Here is a 21,988-nt window from a genome sequence, read left to right as displayed (position 1 = left end):
TAACACTATAAACAACTGAGACTGCAATAGAAAAATGACAAAGCATGGCAATTAATGAATGCTTTCATCTTCATCCTTCCTCCCAAAATTCCTGATAGACTCCATATTACAATTCATTGATATATATATATAACAAAAAATAAATTAGAGTAACTTTTGGGGACTTTTATCTCACTGAATTTTGTGGGAAGGTTAATGACAAATAACTAAACATGTATACTCAACAACTGCTCCATTGCTAATTAGTTTTCACCTGGTCTCACAGAAATTATTCTGTCAGAGTGTATAATATAAGTGTGGCAGAAGATATAATATACTCAGTTGATGAATCCTATCAGAGCATAAGGCCAGGCAGTATGTGAGACTGTACACTTCGCATCAACGAACTGTGAACCTGTGACTACTTACATCAATGTATCACGAATCAAACGTGCTGCCACTCTTGAACCCAGCCGACTCATGACTTCAGGCAACACTTTAGCAGTCAAGCCTGGCAACAGTGGAAGGAGCTCCCTCATGGCCTGATCAGCATTTATGGCCTGTCAACATTAACAAAGCAAATAGTATGACACTTCTTGCTCAATTGAGGGGTACTCACAAAGTCACAAGAGCAATTAACTTCCATTTCCCAGCAACTTAGGCATGTAAAAGCAAAGCCAAACTCATTAGCCATGAAACAAGTTTTCTTCAGTGATAGGAGTCAGAGGACTAAAATAGCATAGCAATTAGCTTCTAAACATTAATAAGGAAATATATCCTTACAGATCACAAAGAACAAATGTCATATAGAAACTAGATATCCAAATTAAGTCACAAATTTAGTGATGCCAAACCCTAATTAGTCAGATGCCTTATGTTCCACTTCTAGTCACATAATCAAATGATTGGCTGATAGCCTGATAGAATAAGAAGTGTATTTAAGTATGTACAATTGGACATTGATGTCATTTTTCAACTAGCTCTAATCTTCTCTCTCTACCTCTCTTGATAAGTGAAACTTAAAAGCCATATTCAAAAAGACCCAAAGAGCTCTCTTAATCCCAAAAAAGATTCAAGTGCTAGTTACACTTGCTAAGCATATAACTACATAAATATTAGAGGAATACCTTGCAAAAACTGATCAATAATATCAAAGTATATACATTGCATATTGTCTTGTGCTTCGATCTTAGTGGTTCTTGTCTTGTGCTTCGATATTAGTGGCTCTTAGGAAAGAGTCATTCTCATGATGGAGAGCCACCCAAGAGCCGGTTAAAAGCCCCATTGTTGGCATATAAATATTTTCAATTCTCTCTCCTCTAAAAGTCCATTGGAGAGTTAGTTTAAGAACCCCAATTTACATGCTTTTACCCTCTCCGTTTACTTCTTGTATTTGCATTAAGCACATTTCCCAATGCAATATTGTAATATTTTACAATCAATCAATCAAAGTCTTAATCCCATAAGTGGGGTCGGCTACATGAACCAAAAGTAATTATTCCGTGTAGTCATCGACAAAATCTTCCTCCTCAATCCCTTACGACCAAATACCTCATTCTCATGCAAATCCAAATACTTCATATCTTTCCTAACTCCATCGGTCCTTCCAACCAAGTCATTTATGGTAACTAAACATCGATGATCTCGCATATTTATGGTAACTAAACATTGATGATCTCACATAACGTTTTGAATTATATATTATCATGATAATGTTTTAGATTCAATGAATAAGACAAACAAAAGAAAACGAGAGGGAGTATTTTACACTTCTAAAATAGTAAAACCCCAAATTTTATTAACTTCATCTCCTACCCCAACCAGTCACGTACCATAGTCTAAACATAAAGTTCGTCCAAGGTTGTCCCCACCCTGGATTAGTGAGAGAAGTAGGATTAAATCGCTAGAATCGGATCGTAGAATCGTAAGATCCTACAAAATCGATAAAAGGAGTAGTAAAAAGGTTTCTAGAGAACTAAGTACACTTTTTTTAAGCTGTAAAAATGCTAAAATTTATAGTTTAAGTAGTTATATAATAATTTTCTAGGCTTAGAGAAAAGGTTGATTGCTTTAGGCTCATTTTAATAAGTAAAAAGTGGGATCAGATGATCCCGACGGATCCTACTCGATTCTAACAGATTCCATGCAATTATGTCTTATCCCACAAGATTATGTCCGATCTTGTACAATTTAATAAAAATCCAAGTAAAAAAAAAAGATCATCCGATCCTATAGCGATTGTGTCAAATGACCAATTCAACCAAAAGTTTAAGCTGATGGTTTTATACTTTACCACGCCCCCTCACACGAGAGCCCGTTGGGCTTGAAGTATGAATGAAGCACGATCCCTTCACATATCCAACGTTTAATATTCCACTTGAAAGTGAGGGTGTAATCCCCCGTATTTTTAAATATTTTATAAATGAAAAATTATTTTATTTATAATATTTATTTGTTATTTTTCATAATTTAATTTCAAAAGTTTCAAATTATTAATCTGGGTCGAAAATTATTTGAACAAATTATTTTATGCACCTTTATTCTACAATTTATGTCCAATCACACAAGCCTAACCCATTTGTTTACTTAATCGACCCATTATTTTTATGAGGCCCAATCTTTCTTTTTACCCTACAATAATTCTCTCCTATAAATACCCCATGAATCTCCAAAAAAATTCCCACACAAAAAGGTTAGTCTTATTTTCATCCTCCTTTGTTTCATTATTTTGCTTAATGTTAATTTAATAGTTTTGGGTTTTGATTTTAGTATAAAGATTATATTTTTAGTATCAAATTATATTTTAATGGTATAAAGATTATAAATTTCAGATTATATTTATGTTATAAATTTCATATTTTATGAATTATAAACCTAGGGTTTCAATTTATTGAAAATCATGATTTTAGGGTTTTTATGAACAATTGATTTAGGGCTTTTATAGTAATGATGTTTTGAAAATTTGGTGATTATAACTACTGATTAGTTTAACTTAATTGCAGATTATTTTGAACAGGTAGATTTGTGTTTTAATTTTTAGATTTTCGTTCGTTAATATTAATCCCGATCAGATTCTGAACTCATGTGATTTTGATGAAAAAGTAGTGTTTTCCATGTGGAAACAACGTTTTAAGAAAGACTCACTACCTTAGTAGTGAGCACCACCCTCTCGTAGCCAAATTCAGCCTCTAAATATGATTTTCGGGCAGTTTTTGATTTTAATGAAGTTTTTTTATACTTAAAACATTATCCTTGAGCTTGATTGATAAAATTAATTATGTTTAATGTTAATTAAGCATAAGTATATGTTTTTTATTGAAGTTTTAAGTGTTGGAAATAGTTTCTAAGTACTACTTTTGATGTTTTATAAAGAGGGTTTAATCACCCATTAAAAAGGGAGATATTTAGGGGTTTTTATATAATTTTCAGATTTTTATTAGACTTTGAACTTGCTGTAATTTCATGTATGAGAGTGTATTTTAAGGTTTTTATGAAGAAAATTTAAAGAACTATATATAAGCCTTTAATTTTAACTAAAGGGAAGGTTTTAAAGTGTTGTTTGATTTGGATTTTGAAGGTTTTAAAGTAAGTTAGTATTGCTGTAAATTTGATTGATTGGGTATTGATTGAAATGTTATTATTTGGCTTAGGAGAGGAGTTTATTGAAGGTGATTTCTAGTTAGTAAAGTGGCATACCAATTCGTTTGCTCAAGGTACGTACAAGTTACGAAACCTTTCTTTTAGGTGCATGTTTAAGGACGACGGATCGAGAACTTAGTATCATGTATAGGGATGACTGAGTTAAATTGTTTGGTTATACATTGTGAATTTCGTATGACGTGCACTATTTTATATTTCAAGTATTATTTGTGCTCTAATTATGCAAGGTGCGCTTAGAGGCAAATGTATATGATTGGTGTAATGATTAATTTATTACTCATTCATGATTATGCCAGCAAGATGAGTAAAGGAAGAATTTAAGTCTTCTAAGACGAGGTTGAGGTTTTGGGGTGCCTTATGCACTCAAGGTGTTTATACACTGAGGTAGTAAAGGAATAAATAATAAATGTTGCTTGCCACTAATAAATCAAGAATTGAAATTGAAAAGTTGTTTTACTTGATTGAATTGATATTGGATTGATTGTATTGTTATGCATATGAGTCATCACCAAGTCTAAACCTGTAAATCACGTAAAGTGCAAGATGGATGAGCAATAAAACTCTGGATTGGTGCACTTCTGGAGTAATGACAATCAGGGGTTGGGGTACATGGGGTATTAGCCGTGTACTTTTCTCGAGGCCGTCTGATCTACGAGTCTCTTATTTCAAATATTTTTCAAAACTAGGAGTTAGGTGAGATCTCATACTAACTACGGTCACGGAGTCGCGCCCGTGGTCGTTGGATGTTTATTGATGTTTCCGAAAGGAGGCATGGGGTTTTTCTTTTATTGATGTTCCAAATGGAGCATGGGTTGGACAACCTTGTCTATTGCGTAATCCAATGAGTAAAAATAATGATTTACCTATTATTAATTAATGGAGTCTTAGTAATATAAATAGTTGAGTCGTGTGTTGAGTCTATAATTTAATGATGCATGATGATTGATTATTAGTAGCATGTTATGGATTTCTTAATTTATTTTGCAGCTTGTATGTACTCAGCTTTGTTGATTGCGTGTTTTGTGTGTCTTTCTTTGGTCATGGTCTTCGCCTTTCAATGACCCTGTGACGATCCAATTTTTACACTTGTAATATTGGGGAGCAGAATTACCACAGGTTCTTACACATGCAAGGGTTGTGGGATCTTGAGTAGAGAGTTGGTTGTTTGCATTTTATTTCTTTTGCAAGTTTGAATTTATTTTAATTCGATTTTATTCGACACTATTTCTTTTGGGTTTGAATTTATTTGAACACTGAATTTAATCACTTACTACTTTTATTGGGTTTTGAATAAGGGCCTTAATGGTTCTAAGTTGTATGACTTAATTTGGTTTCATTCGTTGGTTTTGAAACTTATTTATAACTGATTTAGTTTTTCCGCTGCTATTTTCTGATAAAGCCTTAACGTTTGAACACGTGGCGGTAGCACGCCAGTAATTCTCTTGAATATTGTTCAGGGTCCTCACAGGTTTAAAGAGAGAATTATTGGGGGGTTACAGAGGGGGTGGATGAGATTTGAACCCGTGACCTTTATGTCACGCTGGCTCCAATACCATGATAAGGGACCATCTCAACCAGGTCAAGGAAATGTTTTATACTCAATGAGATTGCTATGCGATTCTGCATCTAATATGGAAGGTTTTCCCAAAATTGGATCATAGGATTGCACTACGATCTGGATTGCGATGCTAACAACAATGGTTTCATACTTTTTCCCCCCTCTTTATTCTTTCATTTTTCATGATGCTCTCCCACCTTAACTAAATAGCAAAAACATTGATTATTGACAAATGTTTGGTGGCTTGAGGTTAGGTATTAGCTCCTATAACATATACTTCCTCTTTTCTTAAACACTTGCAACTAAGTGGGTTGATACATTAAGAGGATATTTAATGTTCAAAGAACATCTAGACCACTCAATTAAAAGAAAATGTTCGAAGAGCATCGAGATCACTCAATTAAAAGAAAAAGAAAAAGAAAATGTTTGAAGAGCATATAGACCACTCTATTAACAACTCTTCTACCCCTACCTTTCTTTCTACCATGAACACCAGCAGCCCAATCATACAAATTTGCCCCTACCCAACAGTCGGGGCTACTGCTCTTCGTTGCTGGTGTGGGGTTGATGGTGGTGCTGGTGTTGTTTGAAGTTTAGTGGCGGTTCATGTGGGATGAGGCTTATGGTTCCATGGTGGTCTTTGTGATATCAGGTGGGTGAGAACTCAGAATTAGAGATGTCAAAACCACACCTGACCCGACTCGGCCCGATTCGAAAAAATATCCGATTTAGATTTCGACAGACGTGGATACAATAATTTAGCATGACTTAAGTTTAAAATAGATTCGACCTGACTTCACCGAACCCGATCCGGACACTCGAATTGACATCCCTACTCAGAATAGAGAAGGGAAGTAAAAAAATGGGAAATGGTGAACAATTAATAAATCTAGATGGTTGAATAGGACAACATCGCAAGTCTTCTTTTTAGTTATTTTGGGTTGAACCTTATAGAGCATGATTAAAGTATGTGACACCATGTTTTAGGAAAGTGTTAAAATTTTGAAACACGGGGAGTAAATGGGCACACAATTGACACTTTGCATATCAAAGATCAATTTCAACGTTATAATTAAAATAGTAGCCATAACCACACAAGTAGTTACACAGGTAAAGATATCAAACCATCAAGGGAGTTCATCAAGAGAACACCACATAAAGGATTTCCTTAACAGATAATTCTTTTTTCCAATTATTCAACATAAATAGATAAAAGCAAATTTCTAATTAATAGGCATACGTTAAGGTTAAAATAATTTGAGTGGAAGTTGAAAAGCATCCCATACCTCATTTGATTTTCTTGTCAATGAACTTCCAGCTATAAGAAACTCAACTACTCTTTGGACATTGTTTAGAATGATTTTGTCCTCCTCATTGATAGTGGGTAGAAGTGATACAGGTTTAATGGGCCCAAAGGCAGGAAATACACTGATTACAGGAGCAATACCAAGGGAAGATGTAATTTTTACCAGCTGCTCCCTTGTCACTGCATCAATGCCTTTTACAATCTGGATTTAACAGACAGAAACATAGGAAGTTATACAACAATTAGAAATTTGAAATATCAGAGTAAGATGCAAGAATCCTGTAAATCACAATCCAGTTGAAAATTCATATTTGTGCCCACACTTGCTATGCCATACTCCAATGAAACATTTTCTTGATATTCAGAAACTAACTTCATATTGCACTTGAAGCTGCTATAAATAAGAATTTGACATGTCACGATTAAAAAACACGTAACTAAACAATTTACCCCTCTTGATGGGGATGAGGACATGAGAATGGGAGAAGAATCGAATGTCTAAAATAATTTTACAGAAGAAACAAAACAATAGAAATGATGATACTAGCTGGTTGCAATTGCGTGATGCCATCAAGCAAATCCTTTCAAATCTTGTTTGACCCAAAGAATTTCTATAAAAAGATATGGTCCTTCTTGGTTCTAGGATCAGGTTTTTATCCATATTGCTTTCCTTGTATTTTAAGTGGTTTGGGAGAAGCAGGGAGGGGGTGAGCAATTAAGCAAATTAGGTGACACTGGCGTTGCTTGCATAGGTGTGTCAATCTCTTTCATAGTGAAACTAAATATTACTAGTATCCCGATTTATTAATTTCTTCATCCTACACTGATTTCCATATGATTTGGCATAATCATCTTGGAAATGACTACAAAATAGATATCTAAGATTCTTATAGAAAAATCTTTAAAAATTTTACAGCAAGTCTTACTTAATATTCAAATTGGGCAACAAACGAAAAATAAGGCAGGTAGTTATGTGATGAAGAGGGATTATCACATTGTGCATGCAATAATTAATTTGGGTTTCATCCATGGCTTACAGCCTACACTACAGTGAAAAGGAGACATTAAAGAAGGAAGTACTTCCCCTACAAGAGTCAATCCTATTGCAGCAAATTTTATAAAGTGACTACTTTCTGCCCAAGGAAACACTCCCTCTATCCCTATTTAGTTGAGACACTTTACTTATAAAACCATCCGTAATTAGTTTACACTTTATAAAGTGACTACTTTCTGCCCAAGGAAACACTCCCTCTATCCCAATTTTTTTTTTTTTTTTTTACTACTTTCACCTTACTTTTTACCCACTATCTATCTCCGTCCCTTATTGATGTGTCCGTTTCTAATATTTCACGAGAATTAAGGAATTGGGAGCTTCTAGAATTGACAATAATGAGAAGTAAAGAAAATAGAATCGGTGCATGTGTGTGGGTGTACTTTATTGCTTTAATTAAAAAAAAAAATTCAAACTTTTTAATGGCATGCCATTGTCAACTTTATTTAAGGTGTACTTTATTGCATTTTTCAACAAAAATAAAGGGAGAGATTGGGGAATAATAGTGAGGAAAGTACAATCTATAAATGGAATGAAATAGAAACAGACACATCATTTTGGGACTCCTTTTAAGAAAAACAATCACATCTTTAAGGGACGGAGGTAGTGCTTATACACCACTACTTAATAACTATAATATAAAATAAATAAATAAATAATATAAAATAAAAAATAAAAAAAAACAAATATTGCACAATAAAATAAAAACAAATATTGCATAATATAACTAAATAGGGACACATGGAGTATTACAGATAAACTGCAGCAACTAGAATTTCATGCTTGCCAAGGCACAATTTTGATCATAAATATCTTTAATAGTCTATTAATTTAGATCATTAAAAGTTGATAATTTGATATCACAGCTCAACCTACTGCAATCTTTTAAACAGATGAATTTTGTCCCTATACCCTATGGCCAATCCACCAACTCCCAAAAGATAAAAAGAAGGGGTATTGATGACTAGGGTAGAGAAATGAATGTCTATCCACTAAGTTTATACAAGAATGTGCTTTTACATAGCATTTCCAGCATAAAATTAATTACCACATTATTAAAACTTTTTATTTCACATGTACATGCTTTATTGGATTGAGGAACAACACCCATAAAGCATTTAAATCAACAAATCTATCCATAATAGTAAATTAATAGATAAGACATACCTCATCCAAAAGAAATTCCCGGAAAAAGTTTCCTTTGTCAGATAACAAAAATGACAAAGCTGCTCTTGTCTGAATCTGCTGATTCGTTGATGAATTTATTGAGAAACCAGCAAAATCACTATTCTGTTCACTCTGGAGAATCCCAAGTTCTGCCATTCTACCATTCAAATCCTCTCCTCCTCCACTTTTAGCTGCCACAATGAAATTTTCAAAAGCTTGCATCACATCGATAAATCTCTCAGCATCAAAAACTCCAGATCTTCCGTATATGGTATATCGAAGAGCTTTCCTTAAACGTGAGGAATCATCAGTCAAGAGCCTCTGGATATTTATAAAAAGAATGAATTACAAAATACTGGCACTGCAAAGGTGAGAAAGAAATGAAGACAACCCAAAAGTGTAATTCACAAAATCAATTTGTTCAGTAACAGTTTTACCGGCCTAGATAGTAGGATAAGGGGGCAGATCTACTTGATCATCATCAACTTATATTGTACCCTAAAGGTGAAATTTACTCCCTCCGTCACTTAAAATTTCCTCGTACACTATTTTTAGGTGTCCCTTTGATTTTTCCCCATACCACTTTTGGTAAAGTTTTCCCACTTGCCCTCTCTCCTCATGTGCACAACTTAGCCAAGCCATGTTCACAACCTTGCCCAATCTTTAATAAAGTAAAAGTTGGGCAAGGGGCAATCTTTGGGAGACAGGGAGTCAGGACAAACCCCACAGAGGTCAACCTGACCCCGACTAAAAAGCCAGACACTAAGAGAATGAAGGGACATGGTAAGAGATTCCCATCCTTAAAGTGCACATAATAGGCATTGAGCCCCCAACCTCAAGGTTGGAAGTATTAATTACACTTTCAACCTTACCACCCCAAAGCTGCCATCATGAACCCCTTGCCACACAACAGCCCACAACTAAATGCTAAATCCCACTTGGGGACTAAGAATATATGAATCAAGAGACAAGATTCTCAGTGATTTCCCAATGGCTAGAATGTTAATAACTTGTGTGGATCTAAGAAACTCCAATCAATTGGCTAAGAAAAACAGTGCAGCTATTGTAGATTTTTAAACTTTAACTTCTATGCCAATAATTTTAATCGTCTCGTTGTAAAATTTAAGATACAAATATCATGCATCTCGACAACAAATGAGGAAGTAATTAAATTGGAATACAAGCTGTACAACACCAGAAAATAAGGGTGGCGGGTGATTGTATCATGCGTCTACATGACTTCATGTACTGCGAATTCACAATATCAATCTCGTGAGATAGTTTGTTTAGCCGCATGGCCTGTATATATAGATTTCAATTGGGAGTCCAAATATTGTTCTAAAAAAGTACGGGCAAGTCAGGAACAACATTAAAGGATAAAAATTAACATGGTAATGGATCTAATTCTTCTGCAGTCAGCCAGCTGTGGATTGTATTGCAGCCATTTCATGAACCACAGAATTAAAGTAGCTAATATAAGTGGTAGAATAACCTTTAAAATAAAGTTATGCAAGCTACTTGCAGAAGAACGATAAAAATGAAGTCATTTTCACTGAAAAATTCCCCAGCATAAAGCAGGTACCTGCGCAATATATGGGTAGGCTTCATCCACAATAGCAAATTCAGGATTTCCGACCAAAGCTATGCCTTCTAACACCCCTATTGCTCGAATTATTAAAGCAAAATAAGGGGGTATACGGAATGGATAATCAAAAGTTATCTGTGCTAGATCTGATGCAAGCTCTTGAAAGTTAATGTTCTTCGCTCCCCCTCCTTCAAGTGCTTGGTCAAAAACTTTTGCGAGAACAGGTAAAATGGGGTCCAAATTAACCCCCTCCGGTATAAAATCCAATTTGACAAAATCTTTGACTATAGCTTCATAATCTCTATGAATTAGGTGAGCAATTGCTTCAATCATCCCATACTTTTGATCATCAGTTAATTTTGTAACCAAGCCTGTTGGAGCAGAATTTTACCTCAAAAGATTTAGTACTCCAGAATAAAAGAAAGCATAATGTTCTTAAACAGTAAATAGCCTATTCGTAAAATGGAAAAGAAAAAGCTGTAACATTGGTGCATGTATGTTATCCACTTATTGTAAATGGGAAGATTATGTGACTACACTTTATCTAGATTAATATTTTTCTTCCACCGTATACTATTCCGGTCCTTGGGGAAGTCAAGGATCAGGAAAATTTAAGGTCTTTGCACAAGAATATGAAGAGACTCAAGCCTACAAAGAAGAGCATAACTAAGATTGCAGATCCAGTATTATTTTCTTTTCGTGGTCCTCTGAATAATGAGTTTCTCATTGGCACTCGGTTCTTCTGAGATATAGTGAAACTAAAGAAATATTAATAAACTAGCATAGTGCCCGTGCGATGCACGGTTTATAAATCAAACTATTAAACCCATAGGGAAAATAAAAATAAAAACAAAGGTAATTCATTTACTATTAAAGGACTTGGTTACTAATGGTCAATAAAAAAAAAAAATTAAAGGAACGTTATTTGAATTTCTTTTAATTTTTTATAATGTTATTTTATTAATTGAAAAATAATTGAATAATGCTCCACATAGCTATATAAGAAGTGAACTAATTTATTTATATCTCCCGTTGAGAAAAAACTAAAATTTTATTATCATACCATCCGCATCAGTAGCTACAATCAATCTAATATATACATGTTTTATTTACCCGTCGCACTCATTAAATCTATAGACATAATAATAACCTTATATTTGACCTACCAGAACATATATTTTCCTAAGTTAAGCATTGTGCCAAAAACTATATATTATATAATAGTCATATATATAACCAAAAGCTGATTAAATATAGTATACAACACAAATACTTCGTATATAGGTATGGATACTGATAATTTTATATAAATAAAATATACGGAGTATATATTACTAAGATTTATCCCTACCTTAATTATAAAATGGTTAACAAAACTCTTATAATAGTGCATGGACATTTATATATCTAAAAATATTCTTTTTACATATATTTTCCCCCATTTAATTTTAAAAGCCTTAAAATTGTCTCTTGAATTCGCTAAATTGATTTAAAAGGTTATGTTTATTTCAATATTTAAAGTCATTTACTATTTTCATTTTCTTTTGTTTTAATTTTTCTATTTAGAATTTATTAGACTATTAGGTTTCAAGATCGAAGTCAATATCTTTTTACCGTACAATCACTAAATCAAAGTCGCTCAACTAAAGATTTGGACATTGCATAGCTACACAACATCCAACACATTTAATGATTAAATGCAAATAATTTTAATAAAACTACACATTTGATTTAAGTTATTAAACAATTTAACTATATATACATTTTGATAGGTTTATATCTTTCATATTAACAAAAATTTACAAATGTTATAATTATATTTTCCTTAATTATGCCACTTTAATCATATTGCTTCAAATTAGTTATTATTCTTTAACTTGACTATAAATAAAGATTGGAAAGACTTTATGGATTATTTGTAGTATTGGAAAGTATATATTTATTATAAAAAAATTAAATCAATATTTATGTTAGGAAATCATGAAAATCTTATGCATGTATAGAAACTTACTTTTATTATTTGAAGTTTAACAAAAATAACTATGCTTGAATATGTAAACAGTAATTATATAGATATATTTAATACTTAAGATAAGCCAATGAGAGAGTGACATTTGTCATCCTCACATTGAGGCGTTTGTCTTTTAGTATAATATATAGATTCAATCCTGTGCATAATGCAACTATTCTTTTGTTTGAAAAAACTTGGTCAAGTTCAAGTCAATTTTAATAAAATGGGTGTTGTTCTCCTTTATTTTTTTGGGTCAAAAATCACATTGGCTTTTGATATAATAAGAACATGAGCCAACCCTTTTGGAGAACAACTTATATTTTGATCTCAAGCGATTTTGCTGTAATCCTAGACAAGGGTATGTATGATACATTACAATCTTACAATCTGATGTTTTACATGGTATGATATAGGACAAGAATCTTAAAGGTCAGTGTTTATAGGTGTCAAGGGATCAAATTTCTTGTCTGAAGCTGCAGTAGGACTAGTAAAGCACTGCATTCTTGATATTTGGGGGTGGGGGGATGAATTTTAATTTGTAATTATAAAAATGTGTGTGTTGGGGGGGGGGGTCTGAAGGGCAATGAACTGTAATTAATAATTAATATATTCAAATTCCTCTGCTATTGTGCTTGCTGCTACTTGCTCATCTATTTATTTTTCTAAATAAAAAACTTCCCCTTATAAAATTATGGCCATACAAATGCGTATGAGGATGTAATAAATTAAATTATTACCAAAATCAAGTATCGCCAACTTCCCATCAGGAGTTCGGATTAGATTTCCTGGGTGCGGATCAGCATGGAAGAAACCAGTATCAAGCAACTGCATACAATTTTACCAAAAAGATCACTGTAAATATCTGGGAATGGGAAGAGAGATTAAGCGTTTAGCTACATCTAATACGATCGTTAAAGACTACATGAGGCTCAACAAATTTTTTTGTAGCATAGGTGAAAAGCGCTATTTTCATAGTGATAGCAATTGAACACTATGAAAAATAAAAAGAATCAAACCTCACATTGTCCAACTTGGAAATCCAGGTATGGATCTTTCATTTCTTATTCATACAATTTTCCAGGATGCTTAATATGCTCCGACTCATATATGCGACCAAAAAGTGCACTACTCAATTATGGGCTCAGAAGTCTGACATGGAAGAATCATTCACTTGAAAATTAAGGACACACTAAATAAGTAGTTCTTCAGTCAGATGAAGAAAGGTAAACTGTCTAAGGAATACTGACAATCCAAGTATCCAAAGCAATGCAGTAAGTAATTTCTAGCATACTGTGGGAAGTAAAACTTCCCAGAAAGTTGCATATATGTCAAACAAACAACTCTCCACTTTTCTGTTTCACAGGAAGTTGTACTTCTAGTTTTCCATCACTTTTCAATGTCAACCAAAGGAGCAGATGCCCCCAGGTATCCAAATAGGAATACAGTCTATATGTATTTATATATTTGTTGTGTTTATCAACTATGCAGAATAAACAATTCAAAAATTACTTTATCATTTAATAGATGAATGATGATCCATTATGCATTTTATACCTGCTTCAGATAGCATATAACCCCAACATTAACCAGCTCACCAACATCACTCTCTGTGCTTTGCGATAGTTTCTCACCATCAATCCATTGAGTAGTAAGAACCTTTCTTGAAGTATACTTAGTGTAGGTTTTTGGTACAACCACCTGAAAGTGCCAGTATCAGCTAGGCAAAATTGAAAATACACAAAATAGAGAAAAAACAAAAAATAAAGATCAGAAGTACAATTGGACAGTAAGAGATGCTCATGGAAGATGTAGGCACACAAACATATGCTCTAAGCAAACCCAAGAAGGATGATATTTGACTTGCTGAAGTGTGGGAATAATTTCATTGGCAATTTGGTGGTTAGCTTGGAAAGGGGAAAAAAAAATACCATAATGGAATTCTGAGGGCATAACCCTCGTGGGTCAAGGTTTCAAGTTCCCTTTTGTTTAGCTGGAGTTAAGTATTAGATTCTGGGTGATACAATTCTGAATTCTCAATTTCTTAGATAGTATGCTTCATGATACTGAAGGCACGGGGTTTTTTTTTTGTTCACAGCCCCTCTTTTGTACATGGGTGACACCCCCTTCAAGGCTTTATAATACATCTATATATTACTTATTATATAATGTTAAAAAAGCAGGACAGAGTAATAACCTGTGGAAGGTCCTTTCGCATCATTTCTGCAAATATTGTACCATTTTCACCCTCATTTACATAATCAAGCTCTTCAAAGAAACGTGCTGCCCATTCATCGACCAAGCCAACCACATCAACTGAGATCTGCGGACATATATGAAAAGGAAGAGGTTGACGTCAGATGAAAACTATATATCAACTCAGATGAAGGTCCTCGTTACAGACCAGGAAAGCAGGTCACATTGAGCATTATCAAACATAATTTCTCAGTAAAGAGGCATTGAACACAACATGTAATGCAGTTTACGGAGCATGGACATTACATAGGTATTGACTTCTTTATTGATTTTTCTACCAAAAAATTAAATTAAGAAAAAAAAGAAACTGCACATCTAGTCTTTAGTTATAACTTGCATCCAGGAGCAAGGTGTGTCAACGCACCTCTCCCACCTAGGTGCAATGCATTGTGAGAGGTAAAGACCCTGAGGAGGGAGATCCGAAGTTTACAGAATACCAAAAAATTATCAAATTAACTTGCATCTGGTCTTCAATAGACAAATCTGTACACATGATCTATAACTACTACAACAACAACGCCTTAGTCCCAACTCCCAAAATGATTTGGGGTCGGCTAACAGAATCATCATTAGGAACCGTCTGAAAAGGAAAAGGGGCATAGCAAGATTAGAAAGAAAAAAAAAAGTGTGTAAAGTGAGAAACATAAGAGAGTTTTAAAAGAGAGGTAAGGAGAAAAAGGAGAGAGAGAACATGTGAGTCGAAAAGAAAAACCATAAAGGATTGAGAAAATTTTAGTAAAGTTTGCAAAACATGAGTTGGGTAAAATTAAAGACATGCTCTCTATTAATTGCATGAATTTACTTGCTTTTATTGTCAATATTAGTTATTAGAAGCCCAATTTGCGGTTGGTAAGCAATAGGCAAATTGATTCTGGTGGTTTGACACCATATCAACAGGTGGTCGTTGCCGATCAAGGAATTCCAGGTTTGTGATTCGAAAATATGACATTGAAGCAAATAAGGGAAGAAGAGCTTGAAGTGTGCACACAGACTAATGAAGAGGCCCTTAAAAAGAGAATTGTCCTGAGAAAGTACATCCTATATCCAGAAGCTGTGTATGATTTGTGAGCTCAGAACAAAATGAAATGATGACAATAGGGAGATGTATAAAAGGGTTATTAATCACCCTTTAACATAAAGTTGTAATAGTAACCTAATACTCCATATATTCTTACAATAGGGCTCCAACTACAAAGAACAGAAATCCTAGTAAAGGACTCCTGGTTCCAGTGATAGTGTGCAAACTTTCCTAATCCTAGCTACATGACTTTCACTTTTTTTAATTGTGTCTTAGCAAGAGATGACATTTTCATTTGGAGATTTCAGACTACCAAAAAAAATCAAAAATAAGTAAAAGCAAATTTCTGGCAGCTTTGTTCAACCCTTGGACCTAGAACTGCATAAATTATACAAAATCTATCCAAGGCCCAAAAACAAAAACATAATTAGTATGTTAGTTCGAGCCTTCGAGGCCATGGTTCATGAGACAATCAACAGCTTGGAAAACGGAAGTTTAGCCCAAAATATTATTTTGGAAATATATCAGGAAGGAGACCTTTTATATTGGTCATTTTGTGAGAAAGGACCTTTTGTAAAATAAAAAATATAAATATACAAAAAAACGTGGCTTTTGGGACCTTAAACAAAAAAATTTAGTTCACCAGGATCTTTACTCAGATACCGGCCACTGATCGCCACACTCCGGCGTAGATTATCACGTGCAAAGTACATGCCCTCATCAAAAACCTCGATTTTCTTCCTCTCTTCATCCTATCGCCATTTAACCACCTTTTATCTTTTAATAGGAAAATTTGTCAAAAGGGACTTCATTTTACGCCCCACACCCTTTTAACATGGTATCAAATCTTGAGTTGAGTTGTGATTTGGGCTAGTATAATGGACATCTCACATGTGAGAGGAAATGTTGAGCCCATGAACAAACCCACATGTGAGCGGAAGTGTCGTCCCACATTGAATAAAAAGTAAGGGTGAGTAATAGGATGTGTATCCTACACTGAGGAAGAGAGAAAGTTGTGTCCACTTATAAGGCTAAGGGGCTACTCCTCTCGTTTCCATACGGTTTTGGGATGGAACCCCCTTAGACTTATGAAGTGGGCGTTCTCTCTCTTAGCTTACGGGTGCGGCCAGGCCCGTATATAACATTGTATCAGAGCAAGGCCAACGATTAGGACCTTTAATGGATGTAATGTACTTTGGGCCAAATTGAATGGGTCCTGTGAGGGGGAGTGTGAAAATGCATTATGACACCAAAGAAACATCACATGTGACCAGATTATAAAAGGGACCTTACATATGAGGGGGAGTGTTGAGGCATAACCTTCCTAAACAATACATGTAAGAGTCCCAATTTGTAAGGCTACAGGGCTACTCCTATTGCCACATGGTTTTGGAATGGAAACTCCTTGAACTTGTGAAGTAGACTCTCTCTCTTGGTGATGGATGCGGACCAAACAGTAATTAACAATTTATGACCAGAATTTTGGAAACATTACCTGAGGGAATTTGCGAAGAACCAATCCCAAGTTACGAATGATGAACAGATCAACTGTTACAGTCTCCAGAACAAAAGGTCTCTGCACTTTGACAGCAACCAAATCCCCATTTTCTTTTAATCGACCTTTATAAACCTGTCCCAGAGATGCTGAAACAGAATGTGCAAGCACATAATAAGTTACCTTAACAGTGTAGTAACTGACACCTTTTTTTTTGTGTCTCAAACTAAAACAAAAGCCACTTTTTTTCCCAATAACCAATAAATTACTGTGCATACCAGCAGCAATTGGAGAGGATGAAAGCTCATCATAAATTTCAGGCCAAGGACTTCCAAGCTCCTCCTCTATTAGAGCCATTGCAACATCATCAGGGAACGACGGAACCTTATATATTGCCAAAGAGGAATAAAACTCATCATCAAACATATAAAAGGAAAGGGTAAGACCTGAAAAGACAGGCATATCTATTGGTGATGCTAACAATTAGAAAGGTTTTTAAGATAAACCATGGTAATATGCAGATGAAGCCTATGTGGACTGTATAATACCTCAAAGCTGATATACATCACTTAGCTGATAAAAAATGATTTGTCTCCTCTTACTGCTATAATTACCAGGATTGTTGTTAGAATTGTTGTCCAATGATATCTATTTACTTAGGTTTATTTTTCAAAAGCACTTTTTACATATCACTGCCTACCTAGCCATTAGGAAGGATGGTTTTATATTTAACTAACCATAAATTTTATTTTATCTTCCGTAGAAGGTGGCCATACTCACTTAGAACAAGTGTTGAGATAAATCTATATAAAATACACTAATCGAAAGCCACCAGAGTGCCCTTAACCCAAATCTCGAAGTAGCCCTTTCTTTTTCAAAGCCAGCCCCTTAAATTCATTATCATGCTACAAGTCGCACATTCATGTAGTTTGGTTGCCTCAATTTGGGATTTAAACAAAACAGAAAAATAATTCACTAAAAACCAGTATATATATACATATAGCCGGCTACTTAAGAAAATACCGTGTTTGTATGGTGGAATTGGAGGAAAATGGAGGGGAAATAAGTGAAAATCATCTTTCACTTATTTAAATATGAAACGAGGAAAGAAAAGGTAGGGCATTGGAGGGATCCATTTTCCTTTCCCTTTTAATAAACTAAACCCCTCTATTGTTGGAAGGATTAGGAAGGTAGATGAAAATTCACTCATCACGTAATATGAATGCTCTTTAAGACAAGCAGGATGAGAAATATAATGTAAATGCTAACCTTAGCTTGAGAATGAAAGATCACGACATGTAGAAGGTAAGAAACTACAATGATCCAAGTAATTTAAACTTAGGCTAATTTGCTCAAGGAGACAGACAATCGCCAACATTTCCAGCCATAGCAATTAGCAAAATATACTAAAACAAACCTAACATTACCTTGTCACATAGTTTTTGGAGTTCTGTCATTGCAGATGGTGACAGTATATCTGGTCTAATGCTAAGAGCTTGCCCCAGTTTGATGTATGCAGGTCCCAAAGAGGTCACAATCTCCCTTAATTCAATTGCTCGTGCAACTTCATTCTGAAAAGTGGGGTAAGTAAAGTTGGTAAACATTAGAGTCATTGAAATCAATCCAGTAGTAAAGATTGAAAATTAAGCATGAATAATCATAATAGAGAAATTTTTTTTAGGAATAAAGAACTGTTTAATCTTCAGCAGAGAAGAAACAGTTCAATCCTACTCCAAAGCATTGATCCACAGCTTCTAGTAACACATTTTAAAAAGCATATGTCACCCAAGATAAGATAGAAAAAAAGTACATAGCATTTTAAACAAAACTGGCAAGTAAAGGGGAAAGTTGAAGCCACATTAAGAAGGTTTCCATCTAAAAGCAGCTTCAACACTAAACAATCTGGGGGAATCCACAGGTGTAATTGGCAGAATGGCTGGAAAAATACTGTTCTTGGGCCTTATATGATTAAATATGAAGAGCATAGAGCAACATCCAATGTCGTTATACATATAACTAACATTTATTTTAGTGAGTTTTATACTTTTATGTTGTGCTTAGAGATTACTGGCTAATAAATTCCTTACAGAATGTAGATTACGTTTACAATATTGGCTGCAATACCAGTACAGAAGGGTGCACCAGTGCTTGGAGAGACCAAGTGTCACAGTCCGAATGTTTTGACACTGGATCCATGCAACGCGCTTTCATCTATTGGCAATGAGGGTGCTAGCCAAGTGCGAAGGGGGCTTGCAAGCACGGAGTAGCACAAGCGGGAAATAGGTTTGATAGGTCCTCCTGCCGATCGGAGACAAGAGTGGAGTCAAGGGTTATTGGGGTTTGTGATAGCTGAGCAAATTGAGGCGGGCACAAGCGGGTCCGACAATGAAGTTTGAGGGTTTCTTGTGATTTTAACTATTTTTGGGTGCTTTAAAATATGGGCAAAATAATATCTATAGAGGCCTACAAAAACACACACAAGTAATAAAGCGATAGGCAACAATGGGTAGGAAGCTTGGATTTCATTAATCACTGCTCCCTAAAGAGCTTCTTGATGGAATTACAATATTCTCTATTAAACACTGGGGGAGTGTTTGGTATAAACCTAGTAAATGAAACGGAAATGATTCAAATAAGTAAGGGAAAGGATAATAATAAACGTTACCTTTATTATATGTTTGGTACCCCTAATGAAATAGAAACAATTTGACTCAAATTGGGGGTTTTTGTTACCCTTTGGAGACTGTATATGTTACTTTTTACCCATACCAAAGAATTAGAAATGGAAACACTTAATTGAATCTGTTTCCTACATCAAAAATTACTATACCAAATGCCCCTTGGATTGAAAAAGTCATAATAATTTCTTCTATGGCCTAGAAAAGATAAGTAAATGACTTATAAAGCTTCTAAAACATAGAAAGGAGGTTGGTTTCTCACACCAAGAGTCCAAGACATAAACAGCCTTACAATTACATCTACCAGCGGACTTGTTGAGAAAAAAATCAGGCTAGATCTTAAGCTTAACATGTACATATATGAAAGTGAGATTTGACCACATGTTTAACACTAAGGGGCCGTTTGGTTCGCACGGGATAATCGGAATGGAATGAACAAAGGGAAAGACAACGAATGGAATGAAACTCCCCCAATTTTGGGGTGTTGTTTGTTTTGAATAACAAAGGAATAGAATGAATGGAATGCCACCGGTCCAACCACCACACCACCACCACATTGCTTCACTTTCCACCATTTCTAGCCACCACCCAGCCACTCCACCACTCGCCGCACCTCCTCCACAACTCCCCGCCCTTCACCGCGCCTCCCCCGCCTCTCGCCGCTGCTCCCCACGCCTGCCAACCTCCCCTCCCCCGAAAAAACCACCCCTAGCCCTGCAAAACCCTAGCCCCGATCTCCCTCTCCCCCGAAAACCGTCGCCGGAGTAGCGAAGGCGCGGGGGAGGCGCAGCGAAGGGCGGGGGACGATCGACGGTGGGGTGGCTGAGTTTTACGGTGGTTTGTGTGGGTAGTAGGATGGTGGTACGGTGGTGTTGGGGAATGAGCTTAGAAGGATTTGGGGGAATGGAGGGGGTAAAGGGAATGGAAAAAAACGATTACCAAACAGCAACAAAGGGAATAAGTGTGGATGATTCCTTTTCCCTTTGATGAATACCCCACCAAACGGCCCCTAAATGTTTAGGCTATAGGTTTTGTATTCAATGGTTTTTGGCATATAAACAAAACAAGTAAAGATTGTGATCATAAGAATGAAAAAATAAAAAAGCAGCATGATTTACACAGAAATTTAATCATAACATGCAGCAGAAAATATATCATCACTCCCCATTCATGCAAGATAGCTTAAGAGCAAAATATATATTGCCTCCTTGCATGGATGCGTAACACTATATTATTGTCCTTAATGTATTATTTATTAACATTATTCTATAAAATTCGAGAATGAAAAGATGATAGTACCTCCTTGACTTTCTTATTGATCACATCCCATCCAAGACGAGAAAGAAAACCTCCTGCGACAGAAAGCAATTGCACAACACGTGTTGCAACAGCACGTGGCCGCTTGCCCCAGTATGAGGATATGCTTGACGGATCATATACCAATGGAAGGAACTCGCTGCTTTCATCAACCTAGACAATAGCACGCATGAGCTGATTGACAATTCTCTTAGTAGGAAAGAGAAGGAAGACAAAAACAGGAAACATCACGAAACAATTTTTTTTTATGCAAAATATTCCCTAGCTAATTAAGCTTTAGATTATGAGAAATTATATCTCTATAACAAGAGACATTACAAAACAAGTTTGTTTTTATGCAAATTATTTCTATCTTCCAATAAACAGTGTTTCTATTTCCTAAATGTTTGGTGTGGTTGGTATTGATTTCATAATGGCTAAGAAATTAGTGAGTGAAGTTAAGAATATGATCGGAAAAGAAAGTAAAGGAAAAATGGAAACCTCAACCAAACGGAGTTGGACATCGTCGGCAGCAAATTGGGAGTCGGAGAGATTCTGTCCCCTGAGACCGCGCATAAGAATAGCCAAATCTTCATTCTCTTCCATGCGAGCTCTGACACGCTTGATATCGGCAGACATCTCTCCGACACTGACACTCCTACTTCTGCGGGCGAAAGAGGCGAAATCATCGGAATTGGAATCAACGTCTTTCCGAGGGCCCGGAGGAGGCGCTGTAGCAGTGGCGCGAATTGTGAAATTTCGGCGGTTGAAGGTGGCATTCCTGAATTCAGTAAAATGTGCAACAGCTGGTGAAGCCAACGCCATTGCAGCAGTAGCAGACTAGTACTGTAGGAGAACAAGTAGTACTTGAGTTAGTAGCTTGTAATACTCCCCTAAATAAAATAAAGAGTACTCCCATAGTCCCATGTCC

At 35.3% G+C, this 21,988-nt stretch overlaps 1 protein-coding gene across 1 annotated transcript; it reads right to left on the bottom strand.

The window, feature by feature from the left end:
* Nucleotides 1-21,983, bottom strand: LOC110720810 (uncharacterized protein sll0005-like). Its single transcript, XM_021899851.1, has 12 exons — nt 21,559-21,983; nt 21,061-21,231; nt 18,511-18,654; nt 17,362-17,467; nt 17,084-17,232; nt 14,512-14,637; nt 13,872-14,015; nt 13,055-13,142; nt 10,304-10,677; nt 8,722-9,042; nt 6,484-6,705; nt 1-539 (listed from the first exon to the last, which is right to left on the bottom strand). Exons 1-12 carry the CDS (start codon nt 21,880-21,882, stop codon nt 405-407), a joined length of 2,304 nt encoding a protein of 767 aa, XP_021755543.1. The 5' UTR covers nt 21,883-21,983; the 3' UTR covers nt 1-404.
* Nucleotides 21,984-21,988: the final 5 nt, after the last annotated feature.

The sequence above is a fragment of the Chenopodium quinoa genome, unplaced genomic scaffold, assembly GCF_001683475.1.
Source record: "Chenopodium quinoa cultivar QQ74 unplaced genomic scaffold, ASM168347v1, whole genome shotgun sequence".
Taxonomy (NCBI): domain Eukaryota; kingdom Viridiplantae; phylum Streptophyta; class Magnoliopsida; order Caryophyllales; family Amaranthaceae; genus Chenopodium; species Chenopodium quinoa.
This window is presented reverse-complemented; position numbering and strand designations above follow the sequence as displayed.